Raw genomic sequence first — 26,353 nt, 5'->3', positions numbered from 1 at the left:
TTTTACTTGAAAGTTTATGGCAACTCTTCTTGAGCAAGTCTGTTGGCATCGTTTTTCCAACAGCGTTTGCTCCCATCATATCTCTGTGTCACATTTTGCTAATTTTAGCAATATTTTAAACTTTCTCATTACTGTTATTTGTTATGGTGATCAGTGATCTTTGATGTTACTGTTATAATTGTTGTCGGGTGCCATGAACTGTGCCCAGATAAAACTGCAAACTTAGTGAGTTTTCTGTGTGTTCTGACTGTTCCACTGACTAGCTGTTCCCCCATCTCTTTTCCTCCTCCTTGGGACTCCTTGTTCCTGAGACATAACAGTATTGAAATTAGGCCAATTAATAATCCTACAATGGCCTCTTCTGTGTTTCTCACTTTAAGTCAAAAACTTGAAATGATTAAGCTTAGTGAAGAAGGCATGTTAAAACCCAAGATAAGCTAAAAACTAGACCTCTTGTGCCAAATAATTAGCCAGGTTATGAATGCAAAAGAATAGTTCTTGAAGGAATTAAAAGTTCTACTCCAGTGAACACAGAAATGATAAGAAAACAAAGCAGCCTTATTGCTGATGTGGAGAAAGTCTTAAGTGGTCTGGATAGAAGAACAAACCAGCCACAACATTCCCTTAAGTCAAAGCCTCATCCAGGATGTGGCCCAGCTCTCTTTAGTTCTCTGAAGACTGAGAGAGATGAGGAAGCTGCAGAAGAGAAGTCTGAAGCTAGCAGAGGTTGGTTTATTAAGTTAGAGAAGAGAAGCCGATCTCTGTAAGATAAAAATGCAAGGTGAAGCCACAAGTGCTGATACAGAAGCTGCAGCAAGTTATCCAGAAGATCTCGCTGAGATAAGTAAGAAGGTGGCTATACACTGTGGCCTTCTGTTGGAAGAAAATGCCATCTAGGACTTCCATAGCTAGAGAGGAGAAGTCAAAGCTCAGCTTTAAAAGGATAGGCTGACTCTTATTAGGGGCTAATGCAGCTAGTGACTTTAAGTTGAAGTCAGTGCTCATTTACCATTCTGAAAATCATGAGGCCCTGAAGAATTAATGGTAAATCTATTTGTGTTCTAGAAATAGAACAACAAAGCCTGGGTGAGAGTAGATCTATTTATAACACAGTTTGCTGAATACTTTAAATCCACTACTGCTCAGGAAAAGAAAACTCAGAATATTACAGCTTATTGACAACGCACCTGGTCACCCAAGAGCTTTGATGGAGATGAACAACACGATTAGTGTTTTCATGCTCATTAACACAACATCTGTTCTATAGCCGTGGATGAAGGAGTTATTTCAACTTTCAAATCTTGCTGTTTAAGAAATAGATTTTGTAAGGATAAAGCTGCCATAGATAGTTATCACTCTGATGGGTCCTGGCAAAGTAAATTGTAAAGGATTAGCAAAGTAAACTGGAAAGGATGAACCATTCTAGATGCCATTCAGAACATTCATGATTCATGTGAAGAGGTCAAAATACTGCCATTAAATAAGCAGGAGTTTAAAAGAAGAAGTTGATTCCAACACTCATGAATGACTTTGAATGATTCAAGACATTAGTGGAGGAAATAAATGCAGATGTGATGGAAATAGCAAGAGAACTAGAATTAGAAGTGCAGCTTGAAGATGGAACTGAATTGCTTTAATCTCATGATAAAACTTGAACAAATGAAGAGTTGATTCTTATGGATGAGCAGAGAAAGTGATTTCTTGAGGTGGTTTCTTTTCCTGGAAAAGATACTGTGAAGACTGTTGAAATGACAGCAAAGGATTTAGAATATTACATAAACTTAGTTGGTAAAGCAGTGGGAGGGTTTGAGAGGATTGACTCCAGTTTTGAAAGAAGTTCCGCTGTGGGTAAAATGCTATCCAATAGCATTACCTGCTATGGATAAATTTTTCATGAAAGAATCTTTTGATTTGGCATATTTTATTGTCTTATTTTAAGAAATTGCAGTGGCCACTCTAGGCTTTAACCACCATCCTGACCAGTCTAGCTATAAACATCAAGGTGAGACCCTCCACCAGCAAAAAAGATGATGACTTGATGAAGTCTTAGGTGATGGGTAGCATTTTTTAAACAGTAAAGTTTTTTTTAATTAAGATATGTACATTATTTTTTTAGTCGTAATGCTATCACACAGTTAATAGACTACAGTGTAGCATAAACAACATATGCGTTGGGAAACCAAAAACCTGGTGACTTGCTTTATTGTGGTAATCACTTTATTGCAGTGGTCTGGAACTGAACCCACACTCACAGTGTCTTCAAGGTTTGCTTGTAATAACTTTCTGTAGACTCTTCAATAGTCCAGCCATGTGTCATTTTGGGGTCTGTTTCTATTTATTTTTCTTGTCATTATAGGTTAAATTCCTCTGGTTTGCATTCCTAATAATTTTTTATTGGATGACAGACATTGTGAGTTGAACCTTGGATTCTGGATATTTTTGTATTCATATTAATATTTTTGAACTTTGTTCTGAAATGCAGATAAAGTTACTTAGAAATGTATCCTTTTGAGTCTTGCTTTTAAGTTGTTCAGTTCAGTTGGTCAGTCATGTCCCACTCTTTGCAACCCCATGGACTGCAGCACGCCAGGCTTCCCTGTCCATCACCAACTCCTGGAGCCTATTCAAACTCATGTCCATCATGTTGGTGATACCATCCAACCATCTCATGGTTCATCCTCTGTTGTCCCCTTCTCCTTCCACCTTTAATCTTTCCCAGCATCTGGGTCTTTTCCAGTGAGTCAATTCTTTGCATCACGTGGCCAAAGAACTGGAGTTTCAGCTTCAGCATCAGTCCTTCCAGTAAATATTTAGGACTGATTTCCTTGAGGATGGACTGGTTGGATCTCCTTGCAGTCCAAGGGACTCTGAAGAGTCTTCTCCAGCACCACAGTTCAAAAGCATCAATTCTTTGGTGCTCAGCTTTCTTTATAGTCCAACTGTCACATTCATACATGACTACTGGAAAAACCACAGCTTTGACTAGACTGAACTTTGTTGGCAAAGTAATGTCTCTGCTTTTGTATATGCTGTCTAGGTTGGTCATAGCTTTTCTTCCAAGGAGCAAGTGTCTTTTAATTTCCTGGCTGCAGTCACCATCTGCAGTGATTTGGAGGTGGAGTTTATCGTTCCTGTGTTTATTTTTAGAAAGATAACACAGATATATGTTTTCTTATTTCCTTTTCTTTCTTTTACAGAAATGGCCTATATGTGTTCTTTCATTCATTCTTCCTTAATGCTCATAACAGTCTTTTCCCTTACAGTTCTAACATTCTTACTCAGGAAGTAATTACCCTTGGCCTAACAATTGCATTAGTTTTTTAATTAGTGCTCTCTGGTATTCAGACTCTTTGCCATCTGTAATGCAGTGTTCAGATTCCTCTCAGAACGATTCTAAAATACAACTCTGATAATGTTTGTTGTTGTTGTTTAGTTGCTAAGTCGTGTCTGACTGTTTGCAACCCCATGGACTGTAGCTTGCCAGGCCCCTCTGTCCGTGGGATTTCCCAGGCAAGAATACTGGAATGGCTTACCATCTTCTTCTCCAGGGGATCTTCCTGACCAGGAGACTGAACCTGTGTCTTCTGCATTGGCATGTGGATTCTTTACCACTGAGCCACCTTGGAGGCCCTTAAGTTGTTTTATACCTCTGTAAAAATCAGTTGGCTGTATTTTGTATATGGTTCTGCTTTTGGTCTCTGTTCCATTTATACCTGTATGCCTTTTCCTCTGGCTGATTACTGTTGTATAGCCATATGGTAAGTTTTTAAAATTAGGTGATGTGATTTCTCCAATTTTATTCTTCTTCAGAACTGTTTTACCTATTATGGTATCTTTGCTTTTCCATATAGAACTGTCTTAACTACATCTATAAAATATTTTGAGATTTTAGTAGTAAATATATTAAACTAATAGATCACTTTGGGGAGAAATGGCAGCTATGTTGACTCTTCCATTTTATGGATGGTATGACTTTTCATTTACTTAAAATTGTTTTTGATATTTTCGTCAACAGTTTTGGGTTTTAGCATCCAGAGTCTATATATGACTTGTTAGATACATACCTTAATTTGTAAATAGTATGGTGCTTTTAATTTTGGTTTCTAATGGTTGATTGCTTTTTTTTGGTTTTTTGTTTTTTTTTTTTTAATGTTGGCCTATATCCTGTGAATGTGATAAATTCACCTATTCTAGGAGTTTTTCCTTTAGATTCCTTGGGATTTTCTATGTAGATTGTCATGTTATCTGTGAATAGGGCCAGTTATGTATATATTCTTTTTGATGTGTGTGCCTTTTATTTCCTTTCCTTGTTTGATTTCACTGGCTAGGATTTCAGGTGTACGTTAAATAGGAGTGGTGAGTGTGGACATCCTTGCCTTCTTCTCAGTCTTAGTGGGAAAGCAATGTAGCAGATACTGGTTTGACCCCTGGTTGGGAAGATATCCTAGAGAAGGAAATGGCAACCCACTCCAGTATCCTTGCCTGGAAAGTCTAATGGACAGATGAGCCTGGCAGACTGCAGTCCATGTCACAAAAAGCTGGGCACCACTGAGTGACTGAGCATACTCAGTCTTTTATCATTAGTGTGTTTGTTAGCCTATAGGTACTAGTAGGTGCTCTTTATCGAGTTGAGAAGGTTCTATTTTCTATTCTGTTCCTAGTTTGCAGAAAGTTTTTGTCATGAATGTATATTGAATTTTGTGAAAATTATACTGTGTTGATGAATATATGATTTTTTTTACACATACCTCATTTTAATTGATACTTTTCATGATAAATGTTGTTGAGTACCTTTTCTTCATGTTCTTACTGATCATTCGTGTCATAAAAGTTGTCTATTAAAGTTTTTCCCATTTAAAAAAGAATTTATTTTTATTTTTTAACAATGATAAGCTTTCAAAAAAATTTTAAGTACGATGCAAAAATTATCGCTTTTCCAGAACCATATTAGAGCCTTGTTATAATACTTAAATGTATAACTTTACAATTAAGGACATGTACTACATGTTCTTAGTACATGTATCAAATTAAAAAAATTACATTGTGGCATTTTTGCTATCTATTCTTTGGATTCTGTTTAAGCTTTTCTGAATTGTCCCTGTAATGTCCTTTATGCCTAAAGAGTCTAGTTCAGAATTTACATGTTGTATGTAGTTGCTATAAATCTTTGGTCTCCTTCAGTCTAGAAAAGTTCCTTTATCTTTCTTTGACTTTCATGACCTTGACTCTTTCGAAGATTATTTCATACTTACTTCATAAAATGTGGTCCATTTTGGGTTTTCTTAGGTTTACTCATGAGTCAAGTTATGCATCTGTATCAGGCACGTCAGAGAAGTGACGCTTCTTAGTGCGTCTTCTCAGTTTGCTCATTATTTCAACTTGTCCTTTTACTAGGGATGTCACTTGGTTAAGGAGCATCTGCCAGATTTCATAGCTGTAAAGTTCCTCTCTGCCACCGCCCCCGCTTTGAATAACTATTTTGTGGGAGGGGCTTTGAAACTGTGATACACGATTCTAAATTTTGGGTTGTTTATATGGATGTGATACCCTAGTTTACTGTTTCATTCAGTGTGTTACAACTTATTTATTTATGACTGCACTGGGTCCTCTACTGCTGTGTATGGGCTTTCTCTAGTTGCGGGGAGTGGGGGCTACTCTAGTGGCTGATGTTCATGTTGTCCCTGATTTGGTTGGTGGGAGTTTTGTCATTCTGGCTTGTGTGTCCCTTTGACATATTCCCATCATTCTTGGAGTGATGTCATCTTTCTGGCGAAAGATGATTTAGGCTCATTGTGTACTTTGCCTGCCTTGACACACATTCTTTTATTGTGTAGTGGTATTTAGAAGCCAAGACCTAGGTTCTAAATGTGCTTGCTGTTATTGGGGTATTGTTGATCCCAGTTCCTCTCAGTGAGAAGAGGCTAAGGAATATTTGTGTATATTTACATACGTATCTCTAATATATCTCCCTTAATATATTTACTTGTTTAATCTTCCCAGGCCCTTAGATAATTAATCTCTCCTATCACTGTTGCTGCCCTTCTCTCATGAACATGACCTCTTGACCCATCTTAGACTCCAACCCCGTCTCCTGGCTTGGCCCCCATGGGTGACGGACCCACCTGCACAAACTCTGAGCTCCCCGCCCCACGCGCGCGCGCACACACACACACACACACACACACGCACAAACACACACTAGGCTGCCTTCTTATGTAAACACTGTCCTCACCCAGTTTGAGCTTTGATACACTGTCTCTTGTCATTCCTTGTCTGGGAGTTTCACCCTTCTTGAGCTCACTCCCACACGGTGCATGCTACCCTCAGATGTGAATACCTTCTGTCCCCCACTCAGACTCTGACATCCTACTCTTGGCCACTGGGGCTCCTCTCTCCACCTTTCTCATACACACACACATAATGGAAGGAAGAAAATAGCAGCCCTTTCCTTTTTATTTCTAAGTCAAAGTATAGTCATTTTGGTTTTCATTTGTAGATTTTAAAAAACAATATGGTATGGATACATAGATTTAAAAAAACAATATGCTATGGATACAAATCCTTTGTCAGATATACATATTGCATATATTTTCCCCAGTCTGCTGGCTGCCTTTTCTTTTTTTTTTAAGATCTTCCCCCCTTCCCCTCACAGTATGTGGGGTTTTAGTTCCCTGATCAGGGATCAAACCTAGGGCCATGGCAGTGAAAACACCGTGTCCAACCTCTGAACCACCAGGGAAGTCCCTGCCTTTTCATTTTTATTAAGCTGTCTTTGATTAGAAATCTGCAATTTTGAGAAATTGCAAATTTTTATCATTTCATCAACATTTTTAAAGGATAAAGTTGGTGTGTTTTAGAAATCTTTCTTGGCCAGTGAATATTTACTATAGTTTCTTCTACAGAAGCTTTGTATTTTTTGGCTCTTAAATTTAGGTTTGGCTCCCTACTTATCTACTTTGTATCTACTTATTTGCTAAGTTCTAGAATAAACATTTAATGCTTCCAGAATTGCCAGCCTATGTGTATGTAGTTAAAATATTATCTTCAGGAGTTGCTACTTGCTTTAGATCCACCCTTGCCCTCCTTCAGTGTGGTTGTGTTACTTGAAACACATAAAGCAACAAAATTTAAAGTATCACAATGTTTTCTCCTTTTAAGGCTGTGGGAAAACAGGCATTGTCATACTTCGCTATAGGAACACGAATCAGTACAACTTTTTTTCAGGGCAACTTGGCTGTTAACAAAATTACTTTTATATCTACCTTCTGATTCATCGTTTCTACTTCAAGAATTTACCCTGAAGATACACCTTCAATAATATAAAAGCACAGATTCACAAGGTTATTCAAGGCGGTGGGGTTTCTATTTGTAAAATATTTAAAAGCCATCTAAATGCCTTCATGTGGGAAAGTAGTTGCATAAACAAACTTTGGTATGTTTGCATCGTGGAGCATTATACAGCTGAGAAGAGAATGAGGAATATCTATAAAATGAAAGAGTGATTTCCAGGATACTTTGTGGTTCTTCTGTTTTGTTTGGTTTTGTTTTGGGGTGCATCACACTGCATCTTAGTTCCCCGACCAGAGATGGAACCTGTGCCCCTGCATTGGAAGTGTGGGGTCATGCTGTGGAATGGGTCTTTTTCAATTCATTGTGCTGGGCATTTTGCCTTATTAAACCTGAAGACTCAGGTCTTTTAATTTTGGGAAAACTTACTATCCTCTTACTGTCCTTTTCTGTTTTTTCTTTTTGGAACTTCTGTTTGTTGTATGTGGGACTTTTCTTGATGCAGCCTATTCTCTTTTTCTTTTGAGTCACTTCTCTGGGAAATAACCTATTGGTTGCTGGTGTGTTTTTTTTGGTATTATTTTAAATTACTAGCACATTGCTCATGTTCTCAGATGTTTCTTCATTTTATTTTTTAAAATAGCATTTTGTACTTGTCTTTGTCTCTCAGAGTACTTGTTGTGGGAGCTTCATTATCTCTGTTTTCTTTCAGTTCCCCCTTTTGTTTATTTTGGTTGCTAGCCTTCATGTAGCATTAGTGCTTACTTATCTGGTGGTCCTCGATAGATCATTCACGGTGAGAACTGACACATTCTGTGTTGCGGGCACTACTTGTCGACTCTCGTCGAGTGGGGACCTGGATGTTGTGTTTTTGAAATTCTCCCAATTATCTGTACCTTGAAGGTGTTTTTTCTTCAGCTGGTCGCTGTTTGCCAGGTAGCAGAGAGCAGGCTGGGGTTGGAGTTGTAGGGCTGCCACTTGGGAGAGCTTTGGGAGTCAAGTTGAAGGAGAGAGCTAGTGGTGTCACCATTTTGTACAGGTCTTTGACTTAATGCTTTGGCTTACAGAGTGTGGCACCTCACTCTCTCCGTACTCCTTGAGCTAGTGTCTTCTGTTCCAGAAAAGCATTAGTCGCTCAGTTGTGTCTGACTCTGGGACCCCAGGGACTGTAGCCTGCCAGGCTCCTCTGTCCATGGAATTCTCCAGGCAAGAATACTGGAGTGGGTAGTCATTCCCTTCTCCAAGGGACCTTCCCAACCCAGGGATCGAACCCTTGTCTCCTTCAATGCAGGCAAGTTCTTTACCACTGCGCCATGTGGGAAGCCCTCTATTCCAGAACCTCTCTGATTTAGTCCATTCAGAATATAAATCTCCTGTTTCCTTCTGGATCCGGAGGAGGGTGTTGCCTGACTGGGGACAGAGAGGAGATCTGAGAGGTCTAACTTCTTAGAATTCCAACCAGTTCTCTTGTTTTCATTCCCATGCCTCACCTGTCTGCAGTGGCTCCTGCTGCTGCTGCTAAGTCGCTTCAGTCGCGTCCGACTCTGTGCGACCCCATGGACGGCAGCCCACCAGGCTCCCCCGTCCCTGAGGTTCTCCAGGCAAGAACACTGGAGTAGGTTGCCATTTCTTTCTCCGATGTATGAAAGTGGTACCTCTTAATTCCTGTCCCTGTGGGGACTTTACAGGACAGCTGGCTTGCTCATTGTGACCTTTCCTTCTGCGGCCTTAGACTCCAGTTGTCTTTCCTTGCTGAGTGTTCAGTCACTTCTTGTCTTCCTGCTATTCATCTTCTAGAATTCTGTTGATAGTTCTCATGTGCTGCCTTTTCTTCCTTCTTTCTCTTTGTGTGTTTATGCTTTTTAAAATACAGCCATTCCAAATGAGGCTGCAGGAGTTTGCAGAGAGCTGTGTGTGTGTTCATTTCACCCTGTTTAAATGGGAGCTGCAGCTTTTGTGCAGAGAAAGTGGGAAATGCCTTTGACTTCCATACCAAACCCTATCCTTATTCATGCCATCCAGGCCTGTGGCCCTTGTTCCTTCCCAGTAGCAACCAAAGATTGTCATCAGTTTAAAGTGCATCCTTCTTATTCATATGTATCCATGAAAAATGTGTGCTTTGTTTATATAGATGTATTTTTTATCCCTCTTATCTACCGTTTAGTAGTATATCATATCAATATTATCTATCCAGTACCCAACGATAGACATTTAGGTTTTCACATTTTTTCCAGTTTTGCCCAGTTACACACTGTAATAGTAAAACTGCTGTAATGATTGTCCTTTTACTTTTGTTCTCTTCATATGCAAATGTGTGACATTTTTCTAGGAGATGACTTCCCTATCTTTTAATGGGTAAAATGGAGCTGGTTTGTGGGGGGCTCAAAAATCTTTCATTACATTTTCTTTATATGTTATATCTATTGGTGAGAAAAGTAGAATTATAAAACTTCTAAATGTTTTAAAATTTTTATCGAGAAAAGTGCTTTTTAATGGTCTAGAAAGAAGAAAGAGATTATTGCTAAGTCGTGTCCAACTGTTGCGATCCCATGAACTAAAGCCCTCTAGGCTCCTCTGTCCATGGGATTTCCCAGGCAAGAATATTGGAGTGGGTTGCCATTTCCTTCTCCAGCGGATCTTCCCAACTCAGGAATTGAATTCAGGTCTCCAACATTGCAGGCAGATGCTTTACCGACTGAGCTACGCGGGAATCCCCGTGGTCTAGTGATCCCTTCTTTGGTCTTCCCAGGTGGCTCAGTGGTAAAGAATCCTGCCAATGTAGAAGATTCTGGTTTGATTCCTGGGTGGGGAAGATCCCCTGAAGAAGAAAATGGCAACTCATTCCACTATTGTCTGGGAAATCCCATGGACAGAGGATGTTGGTGGGCCATATAATAGTCCATGGAGTAGCAAAAGAGACTGACATGACTCACCAACTAAATAAATCCCTTATTAACAGTACTGAAATACGAAATATTTTGAGAATTGAAAAAACTTATTCCTAACTCATTTGGTAGTAAAAACCTGGCTTGTCTAAACTCATTTGGTGGCAAATCTCTGCTCTAGACTGACAGGGACACTTTAAACCTATTTCACTTGGTATGTACATATATGTTAATTCAAAAACCATTAACATCTTACGATTATGGATTGCTGATGGTGTTAATATGATATTTTGCCATTCTGAAATTCAGGAAGTCCTAACTTCTAAAGTACATCTAGACCCAGGGGTTTCAGAGGAAGGCTCATGGGCCTGTCAACTAGAAAGTTTGTTTGCAGCCATCAGTGGCACATCAACCAATTTATTTTGGTTGATGGAATTTATTTCTGGTTGATGAAAACTACTTTTTTGTCATTAGTGAAATCTCAGACAATTTCTTCTCTTTAAATTGAAAGAGTGTGTTCATTTTCAAAAGAATAGCTCTTCCTTTTCTCTTTGACAGCTGTAATATTGAAATTGCTTGTGATAATGCAAATGGATTTCAAATTCAAAGAACTTATTTTACATTAGGTATTTTAAAAAAGGATAAAGCCTTTTCTCAAGCATACACAGAGGTTGCTTTTTACTAGTTTTAATTTTCCTTTAGGGTTCATATAAGAAAGTTAGAACATAGTAATAGACCATTGTCTAATGATGTTTTACTTTGGATCTATAAGCTTTTTATATACATTAATGTTCTTTATTTGGTTTTTACAAATTTTTATTAGATTCGTTCATGTTTTCAAAGGTATTGAATTTAGTAAGCAATTTTTTATCCAGGTTTATTGGGATATAACTCACAGACCATATAGTTTACCTGTTTAAAGTGTACAATTCAGTGGCTTTTAGTATATTCATAACTGTGTGCAACCATCACCATTATCTAATTCCAAAACATTTCCATTCCCTGTAAAGAAACCCCACACCCTTTAGCAATCATTTCCTATTCTCCCCTTCCCCACCCCCTAGCACTGCTAATCTACTCCTTTAACTTGGGTGTGTAGTTAGTCGTTAAGTTGTGTCTGACTCTTTGGAACCTCATGGACTGTAGCCTGCCAGGCTCCTCTGTCTGTGGAATTCTCCAGGCAAGAATACTGGAGGGAGTTGCCATTCCCTTCTCCAGAGGATCTTCCGGACCCCAGGGATCAAACCTGGGTCTCCTGCATTGTAGGCAGATTCTTTACTGTCTGAGCCACCAGGGACCCCACTCCTTTAATTTATTAGAGCTTTATTTTTATTTTTTTAAAAAGCAGAGCCTCTCATCTTGTTCCTTTTTGAAAATATCTTTTGCTTATTTGTGGCCCATTGCTTGTCTCTGTACAATCAAGTACTACTAAAAAAAACATTCAGCTGAGAGTTTTATTGAATTTCATTGAATCTGCTAGTCAGTTTGAAGAGAATTGACTTCTTTACAGTGTTGAGTCTTACATTCAAGAACATGATAGAGCTCTTCATTTATTTTGCTTTTAAACCTTTCATGATAGTTTTGTTTTCTTCATAAAATGGTTATGTTTCTGTTGTGAGCTTTATCTCAGAGTAACTTATGTTCTTTGTTATAAATTACATTTTCTAATCATTGGTATTATTGCTGATGTTAGGATCACTGGCTTTTTTTTTTTCTTTTGATGTGATTTCAAATCTTACATCCTTGCTGAATACTAGTTTGGAGTCTCTTGGATCTTCAATGTAGCTAATTATACTTATTTAGAAATTATGATAGTCTGATTTCTTCTAATGTCTTCTTGTTTTTTTTTGCTATGCATTGGTCAGGAATTCTAATGTACTCTTGAATGGTTGGTATGTTCTTAGCTTTTAATAATACACGTTAAACAACCCTTCAATCAATCAGCCTTCACTAAGAGACAGTATAGATTTTTTTTTTTAATTTGACTTATGGGAAAATATTTTATCTGGTTTTATTTATTAATGCTGATTGTTCCCCTCACCCTCATCACTAGCCTCTTTGCCAGTTGCCTTCCGAACTAATAGATTTGTATTTTAAAAACATTTGTTTGTGGTACCGGGTGAACATGGGTAAAAATTACATGGCAGGTGCTCTTTGTACTGCTTTTATTCTTACAGCTTTTCTTTAAACGTGAAGTTGTAATGAACTGCCGATGTGTGCAGCAGCGCGGATGACTCACAGACGTGAGCCTGAGGGACTTCCTTGGCGGCCCAGCGCTGAAGCACTCTGTGCTTCCAGTGCAGTGGGCAGGGGTTCGGTCTCTGGTCAGGAGTCTTAAGATCCCACATGCCATTTACACATACAACCAAAACAGGCAAAACTGGTATTTAGTGGTAGAAATTGAAACAACCATTATCTCTTGGGTGAGAGGGGCAATGTTTGTCCGGATTGACTAGGAAGGGGCACAAAAGGAACTTTTAGGGGTTCTGGGTATGGCCTGTATCTTGATACGCATTTGTCAGAACTAATCAGGTGGTATACATTTCACTCTTTGTAAATTATCCCTCAGTTTTCTTTAAAAAAGGGAAAGGACACAAGGGGTGTACATTGATTCAAGGGCATTCTCCTACATGAGCACAGTACAGTTCATCCATGTTGTAAGTAACTGTAGTTCACTTATCTTATTATTGTGTAATATCCATTTATTGAGTATTGGTCAGTACAGTCATTGATCAGTCCATGTAGTGATTCTGTTGATGGGCACTTTGTTTATAGACGAAGTTACGGATGATGCTGTCATGAACATCTGGGTATGCTTCCTGATGTGGATATGCATGTCTTTCTCCAGGGAATTGAAACCTAGGCCTGACTTGCTGGGTTATAGGACGTTTATATCTTCAACTGTGTCAGATAATGCCAAACTGCATCCTCAAATGCTTGAATCCATTTTCAGTGTCCTTGTTGACATCCTCATTAGCACTACTTGGTATTGTTAAACTTTAATTTTAGCCATTCTTGTGGATGTGATAGCATCTCATTATGGTTTTAATTTGCTTTTTTTTGGTGTGTCTTCCTTACTTAGTGAGGTTCAGTATCTTCATGTGAACGTTGGCCATTTAGATATCCTCTTTGGTATAGTGCCTAATTCATGTCTGCCTATTTTTCTTCCTGATTGTCTTTTTCTTTCTTTCGTTTCCTTCTTTCTTTCTCTTTCTTTTTGACTGCACCTCATGGCATGTGGGATCTTAGTTCCCCAACCAGGGAACAAGCCTGAGCCCCCTTAGTGGAAGTGCAGAGTGCTAACCACCAGACTGCCAGGCAAGTCCTTGGGTTGCCTTTTTTTTTTGACTTAGGCAGTTTAGATACAAGTTCTTCATTGGTTATATGAGTTGAAGCTCTCTTCCTCAACTCTGTAGAGTAGCCTGCCCTTTTTACTCTATTAATGGAATTATTTGCTGAACAGAGAATATTAATTTTAATGTTCAGTTGATTGATTTTTTTTCCTTTTTAAAATAATGTCCTGTATGAATCTTAGAGATGTTGGGTTAAAAAGTATATTATTTTTAGATTTTTGCTCGTAGATTTCTTAACTCACTGGCTATATATAAACTTGTGTATACCGTTTTCACTCTCACCAACAGTATTTGTGATTTCCCCACACTTTTGCCAGAACTGGAGTTTTGGGGTCCTTTTTGACGATTAATAAACCTCTTTTCTTCATTAAATTGAGTATTTTATGTTAGTTTGCCTGTATGATTGAGGGAATAAATTTATTGCATCATTCTAAGAACATGGCAGCCAATAAGCATAATTGCAAGATTAATACTAAAAGTACTCTTTAGCTTTTGATCCTTGAGGCACATTTATGGTTGGTAGGGAAAAGAGATAAAGATATAAAAAGCCATTTTGTGTTAATTAATTTAGGTCAGAATGATACTGGCTTAAATTCATGAAAATAAATTGATGAAGACTTACTATAGTAGTCCCCCATTGTCTGGTGGGGAGTACATTCCAAGACCCCCCATGTGGATGCCTCAAACTGTGGATCGAGCCCAGAGGGGCTTTCTGCACAGGGATACCACTACAAGGCCAGGCTGTGTAAGAAGTGGTGTTTGTTGGACTTGTCAAAGAGCTCCTTCCCGTAGGCATTTGGAAACTGGGCTCTGTGCGCTCCGTAGGAGGCCAAGCCTAAGGCCCCAGCTCCGGACAAGGCATCCAGGCGGCGGAAAGCAGCCCCGGGACCGGCCATGGCTGTCAACAGTCAGGCGTTGAACAACACTGCCTGGGCCCCCCAAGAAGCCTTGCCTATTCTTTTTCACATACTTTTATTCAAAGAAGGCATCCCCACCCCAGTCTGTCTCTGCTCCCCCTCGTCCCCATCCCCAAGTATTCATTCATACTCCGTCCTGGTTTCAAGATAGCTCCTAAGTTTTCCTTGGAAATGGATATTGATTTGAGACTCTTCAACAGACACTGTTGGAAGAAATGTTTGTTAGGAGATGAAATTTGGAGTGGCGCTCTCCTCTACACTCTAACCTTTCTCCTGCTGTCTTACTTTAGATCTTTATCCTTTTCAAGGGCTTTCTGTCATAGTCTTAACTCTTCTTCCTGCCTCCAGGCTTCCCATGGTTAATGGAATGAAATTTCTAAAACTCAGATCATTCTCCTGATTACTATCCTTTAGAGACTGTAAAATAGATCAGTCTTAATCCCTCAGCACAGTGTCACGACAGTCATCAGCCCTCTTGCTGTCTCTGTCCTGTGCACACATCCAGTTTCTCACATGTCTGCTGTTTAAAACTCAGCTCAAGCAACCCATCTCCTGGGAAAACGTACCTCCCTGGTCCTAATCCCCTTTCTATACCTCCAAGCCCTCTCTGCTCCAGCTCAGTGAGTAGATACTCCCTGCTCTGGGCTGCCCCTGCTCTCTTCTATCCGCATGCTTTGTATTGTTACAGTTTGGACTTTCTCCTCTACTCATTTGGGGGCAAGGCTCTGATTCCTCTTCTTAGTCCCACCTCACCCCTCACCCCAAAACTAGCATGATGTAGCTTATAGGAGGCACCTCATAAATGTTTTATGAATGATTAGATGCAAAGTTATATCTAAATTTCCTGATGTATGTATGAAAAGAATTTTTGAAGAAAGCAGTCAGTTAGAAAGGGATGGGAATTTAATCGGTATTCTAAATCCCGCTTCTCCACAAGCAATACGCGTTTAGGAATGACTGCTGTGCTTGTAGGATTTGTAGGGTTTTGCTCACCTGAGTCATGTCTTGTTGTCATAGAAGGATGCCCTGCAGTGGTCTCGCAGTCCAGCTGTGGTGGAGGGAGAGGAGCCAGAGGACACAGCTGATGTGGAGAGCTGTGGGTCTAATGAAGCCAGCACTGTGAGTGGTGAAAATGATGGTAAGTGCGTTTGACAAGATGGGTGAAGAGCCACAAACAGTTGAACTGGGGACTAGCCTTTACTTCCCTCTCTTCCAGTTTCTCTCGATGAAACATCTTCTAATGCTTCCTGTTCTACGGAATCTCAGAGTCGGCCTCTTTCCAACCCCAGGGACAGCTGCAGAGCTTCCTCACAGGTGGGGGTGCTTCGTGACTGGGCTGGGTAGATAAAGAGGCAGGTACAAGACAGAACTCCTCCTGCTGTGTTCAGTGAGCGTGTGGAAGTGTGCAGAAAATCACTTTGGTCTCTACCTGTTAGTATCATTTGAAAGTGGGCCTTAGGGAAAGTGGGCAGTAGATCTGAGAACAGAGTGGTTTGTTTTTTCTTTTTACTGTGGATGGATGATTTCATTTGTATTTATGAAAAACCTAGGAACATGCAGGGAGAAGTAGAACAATGGGGAAAAAGAACATGAGCTTGGGAGTCAGTAGTTTGAATTGTGGCCCACCACTCACTAGCTTTGGGTAGATTCTTCATCTGGAAATTGGGTATAACAGTGCATTCTTTTCAGTATGGGATGATGCTTGGCACGGTGGCTCCATAGCCTGAGTCATTGCTGCTGTCGGCATTATCTGCCCCTACTGGTTGACACTAATTCTCTTTTACAAGACAGCAGGGGAGACAGTGGTCCGAGAGGGACAGCTGGTGTGACTTGCAGGTGACACAGTCTCCTTTTGTATTCTCTGTGGGGAAACAGGCAAACAAGCAGAAGAAAAAGACAGGGGTGATGTTGCCTCGAGTTGTCCTGACTCCTCTGAAGGTAAACGGGGCCCACGTGGAATCAGCATCAGGTACGTGCCACCTCGTGGTTGTGATGCTCCTTCCTCAGGTCCTGGGGCCTGCCTCCCTCTGGCAGCAGTTTCTGGCCCAGGTAGTGCCAAGCCAGTACAGTCAGGAGCCCTCCTCTGACAGGCGGCGCACCGTGGTGGTGAGACCCAACCTAGGTTCTGGCGCGGGCTCCGCTGGGCGCCCTCCCTTTGGCCTCACGGGGCGGTCGTGAGGGTCCGGTGAAGGCGTGTGCAGGTGCTTGGTAAAAGGTGCAGTGCTGTGCAAACTAAAGACAGCGGTTTGGCATTCTTACGTGATATTTTAAAGCCAGACCAGGAGGTGGTGATCTCTGACAGCCCCAGGCTGGGCCATGGAAGCACCGGTATTGCTGGCAGCATCTCAGGGAGAGCTGGGAGAAGTAAGCTTGTCTGAGAGCCGTGGGTGCGGCGCGTGATGCTCTTGACCCGTGGAATGCTGTGCCTTCAGGGTTCTCGGGCCGCCACGCCGATGGCGAGAGCGGCAGCCCGTCCAGCAGCAGCGGCGGCTCTCCGGCCCTGGGCAGCGCTGCTATCCGTGGCCAGGCCGAGCTCGCCCGGGACCCTGCCCCGCTCCTGAGAGGCTTCCGGAAGCCGGCCACAGGTGAGTGGCTTGGCACTCATTTCCCTGCCTGTAAGGGGCCCCTGCAGGCCTAGAGATGATGATGTCTTTTGCTCCACTTCCTTTGTAGTTTCTATGGTGTGTTATTACTTCTTGGGTGGCCCTCTGTTTTTTTTATTCCCTTTGGCTTTCAGCTTGTAGTTTGGTTATTTCACAGAGTTTTCTCTGCTAGCCTGAGAGGACTCGGTGTGGGCACAGATGGTTCACAGTGCTTCTTGTTGTCCCTGTAAGGGCCTAGCCTCTGCCGGCCTTGATATGGCTCAGAAAGTGCTCAAGTTGAGTGAGAATGGCTTCTGAACTTCTCAGTGGAGTATTCCAGCATTTGTTTTCTTTCTTTGGTAGCATCCTGCCAAGTTTGTTCTCCACATCTGTAGTCTCCATCAGACGCCCTTTTTTATAACCTAGTTAGTATGTGGGGTGGGAGCCATCCATTTGGGGCATGCAAATAAACTCAGTAGCATGCACCCCCTACCTGGAGTGGGGCTCTTAGCAAGGCTAGTATGCCATTTGCTACTTCTGGCTTTATGTCTCAAAGCCCACATGCTGGATTTTTGTAGAAGGGTTCCATGAAGCCATTAGGAAGACTAACTTTGGCTTCCGAGGATGAGAATAAGCCATTGCCCCCGTGGCAGCAGGGTTTGCTGTCCTGCAGCTTCTCCAGCTCCTCAGCAGTGCTCCATTTCAGACTCACACAGGTCTGTATCCCATTGGCCGAGGCTTTTGTGAGAGGCATTGACATTTCAGTGGGCTTTAAACACCTCTTACTACCTTTCTGCTTGGAGGTCAGACCTCTCCACTCCCTTCACAGAAGACTTCTGCAGATTTTTCTGTAGGACACTCACTAGGTTTGCTTTTCGACAACTTCATAATTTCTCCCATTGACTTCGTGGAGCCTGTTCTCCAAATTTGGGAGGGAAGCTCCGAATCTGCCCCTGGCCTGAGTTTCTCTGGGAAGAGTATCCCTTCAGGCTGTGACACAATGTGCTACAAGAGCCTTGTCTGAGGTGATGCCAGCCCAAGTGTTAAGAGTCTCAAGTTCGATGGTACCAATAGGTTAGACTAGATTAGACGATTGAGCAGAATGTGTGCAGATAAGTTCTGGGTAGTTTGATTGCTGCCACCAAAGTTTTCCCTCATTTGGCATTGGCTTTTTTGCTTTAAGAAGCTGAAAATCTACATTTTGTTTCTTATGGCTTGAAAAATTACAGGTCAAATGAAGCGCAACAGAGGGGAAGAGATCGATTTTGAGACGCCTGGGTCCATTCTTGTCAACACCAACCTCCGGGCCCTGATCAACTCGCGGACCTTCCATGCCCTGCCGTCCCACTTCCAGCAGCAGCTCCTCTTCCTCCTGCCCGAAGTAGACAGACAGGTGTGGATGGGAGGCTTCCTGTGCTCTCTGCACCAGCTTCTGTTCTTCCTAAGATTCTTTATTGTTTGTTTTCATTCATGTGCCTTTTTTTTTGGCCTCATTCCTTCTAGGTGGGAACTGATGGCCTGTTACGTCTCAGCAGTAGTGCGCTGAACAATGAGTTTTTCACCCACGCAGCTCAGAGCTGGCGGGAACGCCTGGCTGATGGTGAGTAGACGTTCTCATCCCAGTGGCTTGAGAGGTGCCTGCCATGTGTGGTGTCACTTGTCTCCTGGTGTTTAAAATCCAAACGCTCATTTTTCAATGATCTTTTTTTTTTTTTTCCCCCAAGGAGTATTGACTATAAGGCAGGCTTTCCTCTAATTGATGTAGATATAGTACCCCATAGCTCTGAAGAAGCTACAAGAGTGTTTTAGCTTTCACTGTTTTGTGTGTATATATATTCATCTATGTTGCCTCTTCATCATTAAAACTGTAAACTCCTATTCTTTCCAGTAACCATGGCATTGACCTGCTTTTTAAGTTCCACCAGGTACTCTTGTCTTTTTAGACATTGTCAGTTGGAGTGAGTATTAGCTTCTCTGTAATATTTTTTGGCTGCACAGTATGTGGGATCTTAGTTTCCTGACCAGGGATTGAACCCATTCCCCCTGCAGTGGAAACGCAGAGTCCTAACCACAGGGCCTTTTGCGGGGAGGCTACATGGAAACTGCGCTGGGAGGTCCCCAGGACCTCTCTCCAGGCTTGATGATTTGCTCGGAGGACTCGGCCTGTAGTTATTCTCACAGCTGTAATTTACTTCAGCAAAGAATACAGACCAAAATCAGCAAAGGGAAACGAGGGAAACCAGGCACATGTTTCCCAGGTCCTCTCCCAGAGAAGTCCCACCGGATGTGCTCAGCTCCCTTAGCAAGGAGATGTGAGCATGTAAGTGAAGGGTAGTCTACCGGGAGGCTCGTCCAGAACTTGGTGCCTCGTGTTTTTATTGGGAGCTGATCATGTAGGAAGCTTCTGCCTGGTGCATACCTGAATTCGAGAGTCCCCAAAGGAAAGCAGGTGCTCACCATTAAACCATCTGGTTTGCATAAACTGTTTAGGCACAGTGAGCCGTTCTTGTCAGCTAGGGGCTGGGAACCCTCCTGAAATCCAATTTCCCAGATGTCAGCCAAGGGCCCACCTCGTCAGCAGGCCTGTCTCAGCCTGCTCTGTTAACTTCTCCCTGTGTGTGGGGTAAGAACGGTTCTCTTGTTGATTGGTTTTGTTCTGCTTTTTTGATCAGTGTGTTGCTTGCTTTCCAAGGACTGAGGACCCTAGAGAGGAGTCAATTTCCCTTATAATAGACATGTTAGTTCTGTCCTGAGTAAGGGCAGGACGTGAGAGGGCCTGGGAGGGAACCAGGAGCCAGCATGAAGATAGTAAGGGGTAGGAAAGGATTTCCAAGCTCCCCAAAGCCACGTGTTGTTTTGTAAACTCCTGACATGGTAGAACAGCAGGATTCGGCTTTTCCTGAGGCATATTAATCTTAATATGCCACTCGAAAAGTTTTGTTTCTCTCTAGGTGAATTCACTCATGAGATGCAGGTCAGGATACGACAAGAAATGGAGAAGGAAAAGAAAGTGGAACAATGGAAAGAAAAGTTTTTCGAAGACTACTATGGACAGAAGTAAGGCCCTGGGAGCTATGAGTTGTGGTGTGGCTTCTGGGGATGGTGGGTGGGGGTGGGGTGCAGTGGGCAGAAGCAGGGATTCTCAAAGCTGTGCGTGTTGCTATGTTTCTTGAGAACTGGAGGTCGCCGGGACTCTCATTTGACTTGATGCCATTCGTGAGGAAGCTGACGTAGGATTTCGTATGGTTACCATGCAGATTGGTTTTGTTCTGAGAAGTCTAGTGTCTGAGTGTGTGTCATACGTAGAGGATGTGCTCTCTCTGCTCTGTAGCTGACAGTCTGACTTTGGTTTGCAGGCTGGGTTTAACCAAAGAAGAGTCATTGCAGCAGAATGTGGGCCAGGAGGAGGCTGAAATCAAGAGTGACCTGCGTGTCTCAGAATCAACACGGCCACAGCGTGGCCCGGCCACCCGGCAGCGAGATGGGCATTTCAAGAAACGCTCTCGGCCAGATCTTCGAACCAGAGCCCGAAGGAATCTGTACAAAAGACAGGAGCCAGAACAAGCAGAGATCGCTAAAGACGCACAGTCTGTGACACTAGACATCCCCCTCCACAAGGACGGGGAGGCTAAGACCGACACAGCAGGGGTGGGCAGCCCCCACCCACCTGGCACGTCCTCCGCAGCATCCAACCCAGAGAGTCCCGAATTCCCAGTGGAAACTGTGGCCTCCCGGCTCCAGCCTAGTCCCAATGACCAGGCACGTGTCTCCACGTCTCCAGACAGAATTCCCAGCTTGCTGCAGGAGACCGTGGATCAGGAACCCAAGGATCAGAAGAGGAAATCCTTTGAGCAGGCGACCTCTGCCTCCTTTCCCGAAAAGAAGCCCCGGCTTGAAGATCGTCAGTCCTTTCGTAACACAATTGAAAGTGTTCACCCCGAAAAGCCACAGCCCACCAAAGAGGAGCCCAAAGTCCCGCCCATCCGGGTAGGTGGCTGTGTGATCCTGGTTGCCCTGAGCCTGGGCCTTTGAGGGACAGGAGATTTGTGGGGCTCCTTTATAGGGACAGAAGGCCCTGGGCCCTTGTGCTAATTATGTGAGAGTGTAGAGCTCTCTACAGAGAGCTGTTCTTGAGACTTAACTTGAATAGCCCGGGGCTGAGGTTCTTCTCTTCCTCACTTGGTTGTTCACCATTATCTGTACAGGTCAGAACCCTGACGGGTTTTAAAATCTAGGTGGTGGTAGATTCTTTGTGTAGTGACTCACACTGTCCCACCAGAACTTAAATTTAGGAGTATGGAACTTAACAGCCCTTGAGCAGGGTCTTGAGAATGGTGTAATATCTTAGACAGCTATGAAACGATTTGATTCTCTAGGCCATGACTTTTAAGCTACTAGGATCCCAGTTTAGCTTAACAGTTTCTAGGTCAGAGCACTCAGTCAATTAGAACTGTTCTGTTCTTCTCTTGCAGATTCAACTTTCACGTATCAAACCACCCTGGGTGGTTAAAGGTCAGCCCACTTACCAGATATGTCCCCGCATCGTCCCCATCACGGAGTCCTCCTGCCGGGGCTGGACTGGTGCCAGGACCCTTGCAGACATTAAAGCCCGTGCTCTGCAGGTCCGAGGGGCGAGAGGCCACCACTGCCATCGAGAGGCGGCCACCACTGCCATCGGAGGTGGGGGTGGCCCGGGTGGAGGTGGCGGCGGGGCCACCGATGAGGGAGGTGGCAGAGGCGGCGGCAGTGGTGATGGTGGTGAGGCCTGTGGCCACCCTGAGCCCCGGGGGGCCCCGAGTGCCCCTGGAGAGTGTACGTCAGATCTACAGCGAACACAACTACTGCCGCCTTGTCCTCTAAACGGGGATCACGCCCAGGCCGAAACTGCTGCGTCCAGAGCCAGGAGAGAGGACCTGGCTTCTCTCAGAAAGGGGCAGAGCTGCCCACTGCAGAGGGTCCCAGATGGCCCTAGCGGCGGGCTGGAAGATGCCTCCCGACTCCCCGTTGCACCCACTCGGGACCCGCCATGCCAGGCTCTGCCCCCACTGCCCTCTAGAATCCCAGAACCTGAGAGGTTAGTTGAGCAGCTTGTGTCGCATCCAGAAGGCAGAACTGAATGTGGGTCTGGTACCACTGCCTGGGAAAGGGGTGATGAGAAGCTAGCACCTACCATCCCCTCAGAGAACAGTCCTGTTCGGGCTCTGGCCGGGCCTACTGGTTTAGAAGAAGGAACTGGCCAGGCTCCAGACAGTGGCAGTAATCCCACCATGAAGGATCCTGTGAACGTGACCCCCAGTTCCATCTCCGAATCATCCTTGGCCAGTTGCCTGCAAGACAGACCATTTGATGATGAATCAGAACTTGATGACTCGGGCCCACCCACAAGGGAAAGTTCTTCTAGACAGGAAAACTTGAAAACCGAGGCTCCTGTCTCCCCTGGTGCTGCTCCTTGGAGGCCTGGCATGTCAAATGATGAGGCAGGGGGACAACCTGAACCCGACTCCAGAGAAGAGGTCCCGTCCATTAAGTCCCAGGTCAGAGAGAAGTGGGAGAAAGCGGCCCCCCTCATCCCAGCATCACCTGTGGGCTTGACAGCGGAGGAGGGTCTGGATCCCCCCGTCCACTTGGGTTCACTCTGGACAGTGCACTCTGGCTGTGTTGACAGCAGCGGCAGCGACTGCAGACAGCTGGAAGGTGACAAGCCCAGAATCAATGGAGACTCGGAAGCTCTGAGTCCTCACAGCGAGTCCACAGACACTGCCTCTGACTTCGAAGGCCACTTCTCCGAGGACAGCAGTGAGGCCGAGCCTGGTGAAACCTTGGGGCCGAAGAGGTCCTTGGTGGCTGAGCAGGGTGAGAAACACAGTTGGAACCACTGTGCCTCGCTCTCCAAGGTGAATGGTGACCTGAGTCTGGTCACCAGGACAGATGGGATGGTTGCTCCTCAGAGCTGGGTGTCTCGGGTATGTGCAGTTCCCCCAAAGATCCCAGACTCCCTGCTGCTGGCCAGTCCCGAGTATCAGCCGAGACCCATGTCCCTGGGCAGGCCTGCATCCTCAGTGGAGGCTGCTAACCCCCTTGTGATGCAGTTGCTGCAGGGCCACTTGCCCCTCAAGAAGGTTCTCCCTCCAGCCCATGGCGGCAGCAAACCCGAACCCCCACGACTCGCACTTACAGCAGAGCAGAGCCCTGGTGGCTCCCTGGGGATGGGGTCATTGCAAGGTCCTGGGGAGAACAGATGCGAAGTTGGCAAGAGCAGTCCAGAGTCTCTGCTACCTGAGAGCTGTGAAGCAAGTACCGGCTTTGCCCGGCTGGAGGCTAGCCAAGGTCCTGGGGCGCCCCTAAAGATGTCCAAGAACGCCCCGAGTTTAGACTCCCTATATCCAGTGACCAATCCAGTGGCTGCCTCTGGGAAAGCAGAAGTGGATTTCAAAGAACAGTTATCTCCCTTCAGTTTTGAAGATCAGAAGGAAGCCCGTGACCTGTCCCAGTGCAGTATTTCAACTGCTGCCCCAGGTGTGAGTCTGGGAAATCTCACTACCTCGAGAGCCCCTCTTTTCTCATCTCCAAATGCGGTCTCCTCGGGTCCTGATCAGGCAGGTCGGGCCCTGGGGGATCAGAACAGTGCGGGAGGCCAAGGGAAGAAGCTCTTTGGCTCCAAGAACGCAGCTGCAGCCCTTCAGTGCCCCCGGCTGGTGGAGCCGACGCCACTGCCTGCGGAGGCCCCTCCCGCTTTTCCCAATAGGAAGTCAGGGCCAGGCAAAACCTCTCTGTCTGGTGGGATACAGACTGCCAGGGAAGACTGGGCCCCAAAGCCACCGCCTGCCTCTGTTGGCAGCATCAAGAGCGAAAAGACTCTTGATGGAGGGCCTCTCAAGGTGGATGCAGAGAACAGAAAGGCAGTGGGGCCTGGTCCCCGGGAGCTGGTGGATCACTTGCAAGGGATGCCCTTTGTCCTTGATTTGCCCTTCTGGAAATTACCCCGGGAGCCCGGGAAGGGACTCAGTCAGCCTCTGGAGCCTTCTTCCATCCCCTCCCAACTCAACATCAAGCAGGCATTTTATGGGAAGCTTTCCAAACTCCAGCTAAGTTCCACCAGCTTTAATTATTCCTCCGGCTCCCCCCCTTTTCCCAAAGGCCTGGCCGGAAGTGTGGTGCAGCTGAGCCACAAAGCAAACTTTGGTGCGAGCCACAGTGCATCCCTCTCCTTGCAAATGTTCACCGACAGCAGCACAGTGGAAAGCATCTCGCTCCAGTGTGCGTGCAGCCTGAAAGCCATGATCATGTGCCAGGGCTGCGGTGCATTCTGTCACGATGACTGTATTGGACCCTCAAAGCTCTGTGTATTGTGCCTTGTGGTGAGATAATAAATTATGGCCATGGGAAAAGTTGTATATTTAGTGTGTGTATTTTGATAATGATGGATCTTAAATCTGTATACAGAATATCATTGATAAAACAGACTCTGTCTCTCTAGGCAAGGGTTCTCTTGCTGCTCCCTGAAATCTATAGTGCTAAAGCCCCTTGGCCACTTGTTGGCCCTTTGGGTCTTGCTGGAAGGGTTTCCTGCAGGGCAGCTCGCTGGGCTGCCCAAGGCCGGCTGGCTAGCCCAAGCTCTCGTCACAGAGACAGAGCTTGGTGCGATGTGGGGGAGCCTCCCTGAGACTCGGAGGGCCTCGAAACTGAAGCGAGAAGGTTGTGTTCTCCACCCAGGGGACTAACGTACCCGAACTGAGTAGAAATGTCAGTCTTCCACTGCCCCCTCCGTCTTTCCTGCGGCTGCTCCTCTGGGGAGTTGGTGGGGAAGAAGCCAGCACAGGGTTAAAGCAGCTCCCAGCAGTGCCCAGCAGGGGGCTTAAGCACCTGCTGACCTCAAGGTCACAGCCAGTCATTTGCCAGTTGATGGAGCCAGTGTGATCTTCGGTTCTGTTACCGAGGCCAATTTGGGACTTACCTGTCTCCGAATAACCCACTGGCCTGCAGGAGCTTTTGGAACCTCGAACAGACCTGCTTGGACAACAGGTCAGGGCTAGGATTGTCTTTCCTCCTTGTAAGTCAGGTGTCCAGACGTTTGGCAGGTGAATTCACCTGCACAACACCTTGGGCATCACTTTGGACTCTGTGGGAGTGGGCATCTCCAACACCCCTGTGTATGTGAAAGTCATTTTACATTTCAAAGCAGTGTGTTTTTCTTATTTTTATATTTTTAACTCTTTATCCTTGGATGTATAAAGTGAACTTTTGGCTTCTGTAAGTATGCTCTATGCACCTCTGATGTTTTACCATATATTTATATGTTGTACACAGTACTGGCTGATTCTGTAAATGGATGTATTGTACAGAAAACACGAACGACTCTCCCTTATTCCACGTCTTCAGCATCGTTGCATTAAAGTGGTGTAATTGACTTCTCTCCACCCGTGTCAGAGCCACTGCGTGCTGTGCCGCCCAACGTGAGGGGTGGAGCGATTGACCTAACGACCTGCCAGTTGTCCCAGTGGTTGGTCACCGGTCAGCCAGTGGACCTGCTGCAGCTGCAGAGCCACTGGCACCCTGGCCACTCGTTGCTGGGCACACGTGTCTTGCTCCTCATCTCTTCTCCAGCCTTCACTGGCAGGTCGCTGCCGTGTGTGACAAATCGCCACCACCAGTGTTAAGTGCTTCTGGATTCTAGGGTGAGCGCCCTGGGCAGCCCCCACGTGGGCCTTCCTTCCGTTCCCAGCCCCAGGCGCGCCACCTGTCAGCAGTAACCCGGGACCACACTCTGCTGGGGCCACAGGGCTCCACTGGACACACCTGTGACAGCAGGTTAAGGAAGAAACAGCCGTGCCAGCCTCCGGCCTCTCTCCCAACATGTTCCCAGCAAGTAGATGTCTCCAGAGCTGTCTCACCTCCCTGCTTCCTGCCTTATCTTGTACCTCGAGTTGTGAGTTGAGCATCCTCCTTGTTGAACTTAGGTCTCCCTGTGCGAGTGCGTCTGTGTGAGCTGTGAAATTGGTATGACTTCAGCAAGCCTCATTTCATCTGGAAGGTCTTGTCTTTCCCCCACTTTTCCTCCAGTGTGGAGTTTGTGTCATCTGCAGCACGAGTGGGAAGTTGGCAAAGACATGGTGATTGAAGTGCAGTATTGGCCAAGTCCCGGTTGTCAACTTCCAGAGTCTTGTTTACCAAAGACAGGGAGCAGAGGCCCAAGCGTGTTTGATCCTCTTCTTCCTTCTGCTGTGACCTTTGGGGCCATTTGAGGGGACAGTTGGAAACTGGTCCGCCAGGGAAAGCACTGCTCTTGTATGTCTTTGTGGTCTTGGAAAAATAAACCTGTACAACGCGCA

The 26,353-nt window shown here is 44.8% G+C and overlaps 1 protein-coding gene across 1 annotated transcript in view; it reads left to right on the top strand.

Moving 5' to 3' along the window:
• The window catches only part of ASXL1 (ASXL transcriptional regulator 1), a 64,388-nt gene extending 38,035 nt beyond the window's left edge, over positions 1-26,353 (top strand). Inside the window, exons 5-13 of the mRNA XM_086332433.1 lie at positions 15,460-15,580; positions 15,659-15,756; positions 16,318-16,411; positions 16,875-17,027; positions 18,254-18,417; positions 18,528-18,624; positions 19,976-20,081; positions 20,381-21,011; positions 21,497-26,353. Of these exons, the coding sequence (XP_086188559.1) occupies positions 15,460-15,580; positions 15,659-15,756; positions 16,318-16,411; positions 16,875-17,027; positions 18,254-18,417; positions 18,528-18,624; positions 19,976-20,081; positions 20,381-21,011; positions 21,497-24,391 (4,359 nt within the window). The 3' untranslated portion in view covers positions 24,392-26,353. The remainder of the gene's footprint in view (positions 1-15,459; positions 15,581-15,658; positions 15,757-16,317; positions 16,412-16,874; positions 17,028-18,253; positions 18,418-18,527; positions 18,625-19,975; positions 20,082-20,380; positions 21,012-21,496) is intronic.

Source organism: Bos grunniens, chromosome 13 (assembly GCF_055505025.1).
Source record: "Bos grunniens cultivar Pamir isolate PY7600 chromosome 13, Bosgru_T2T1.0, whole genome shotgun sequence".
Lineage (NCBI taxonomy): Eukaryota > Metazoa > Chordata > Mammalia > Artiodactyla > Bovidae > Bos > Bos grunniens.
This window is presented reverse-complemented; position numbering and strand designations above follow the sequence as displayed.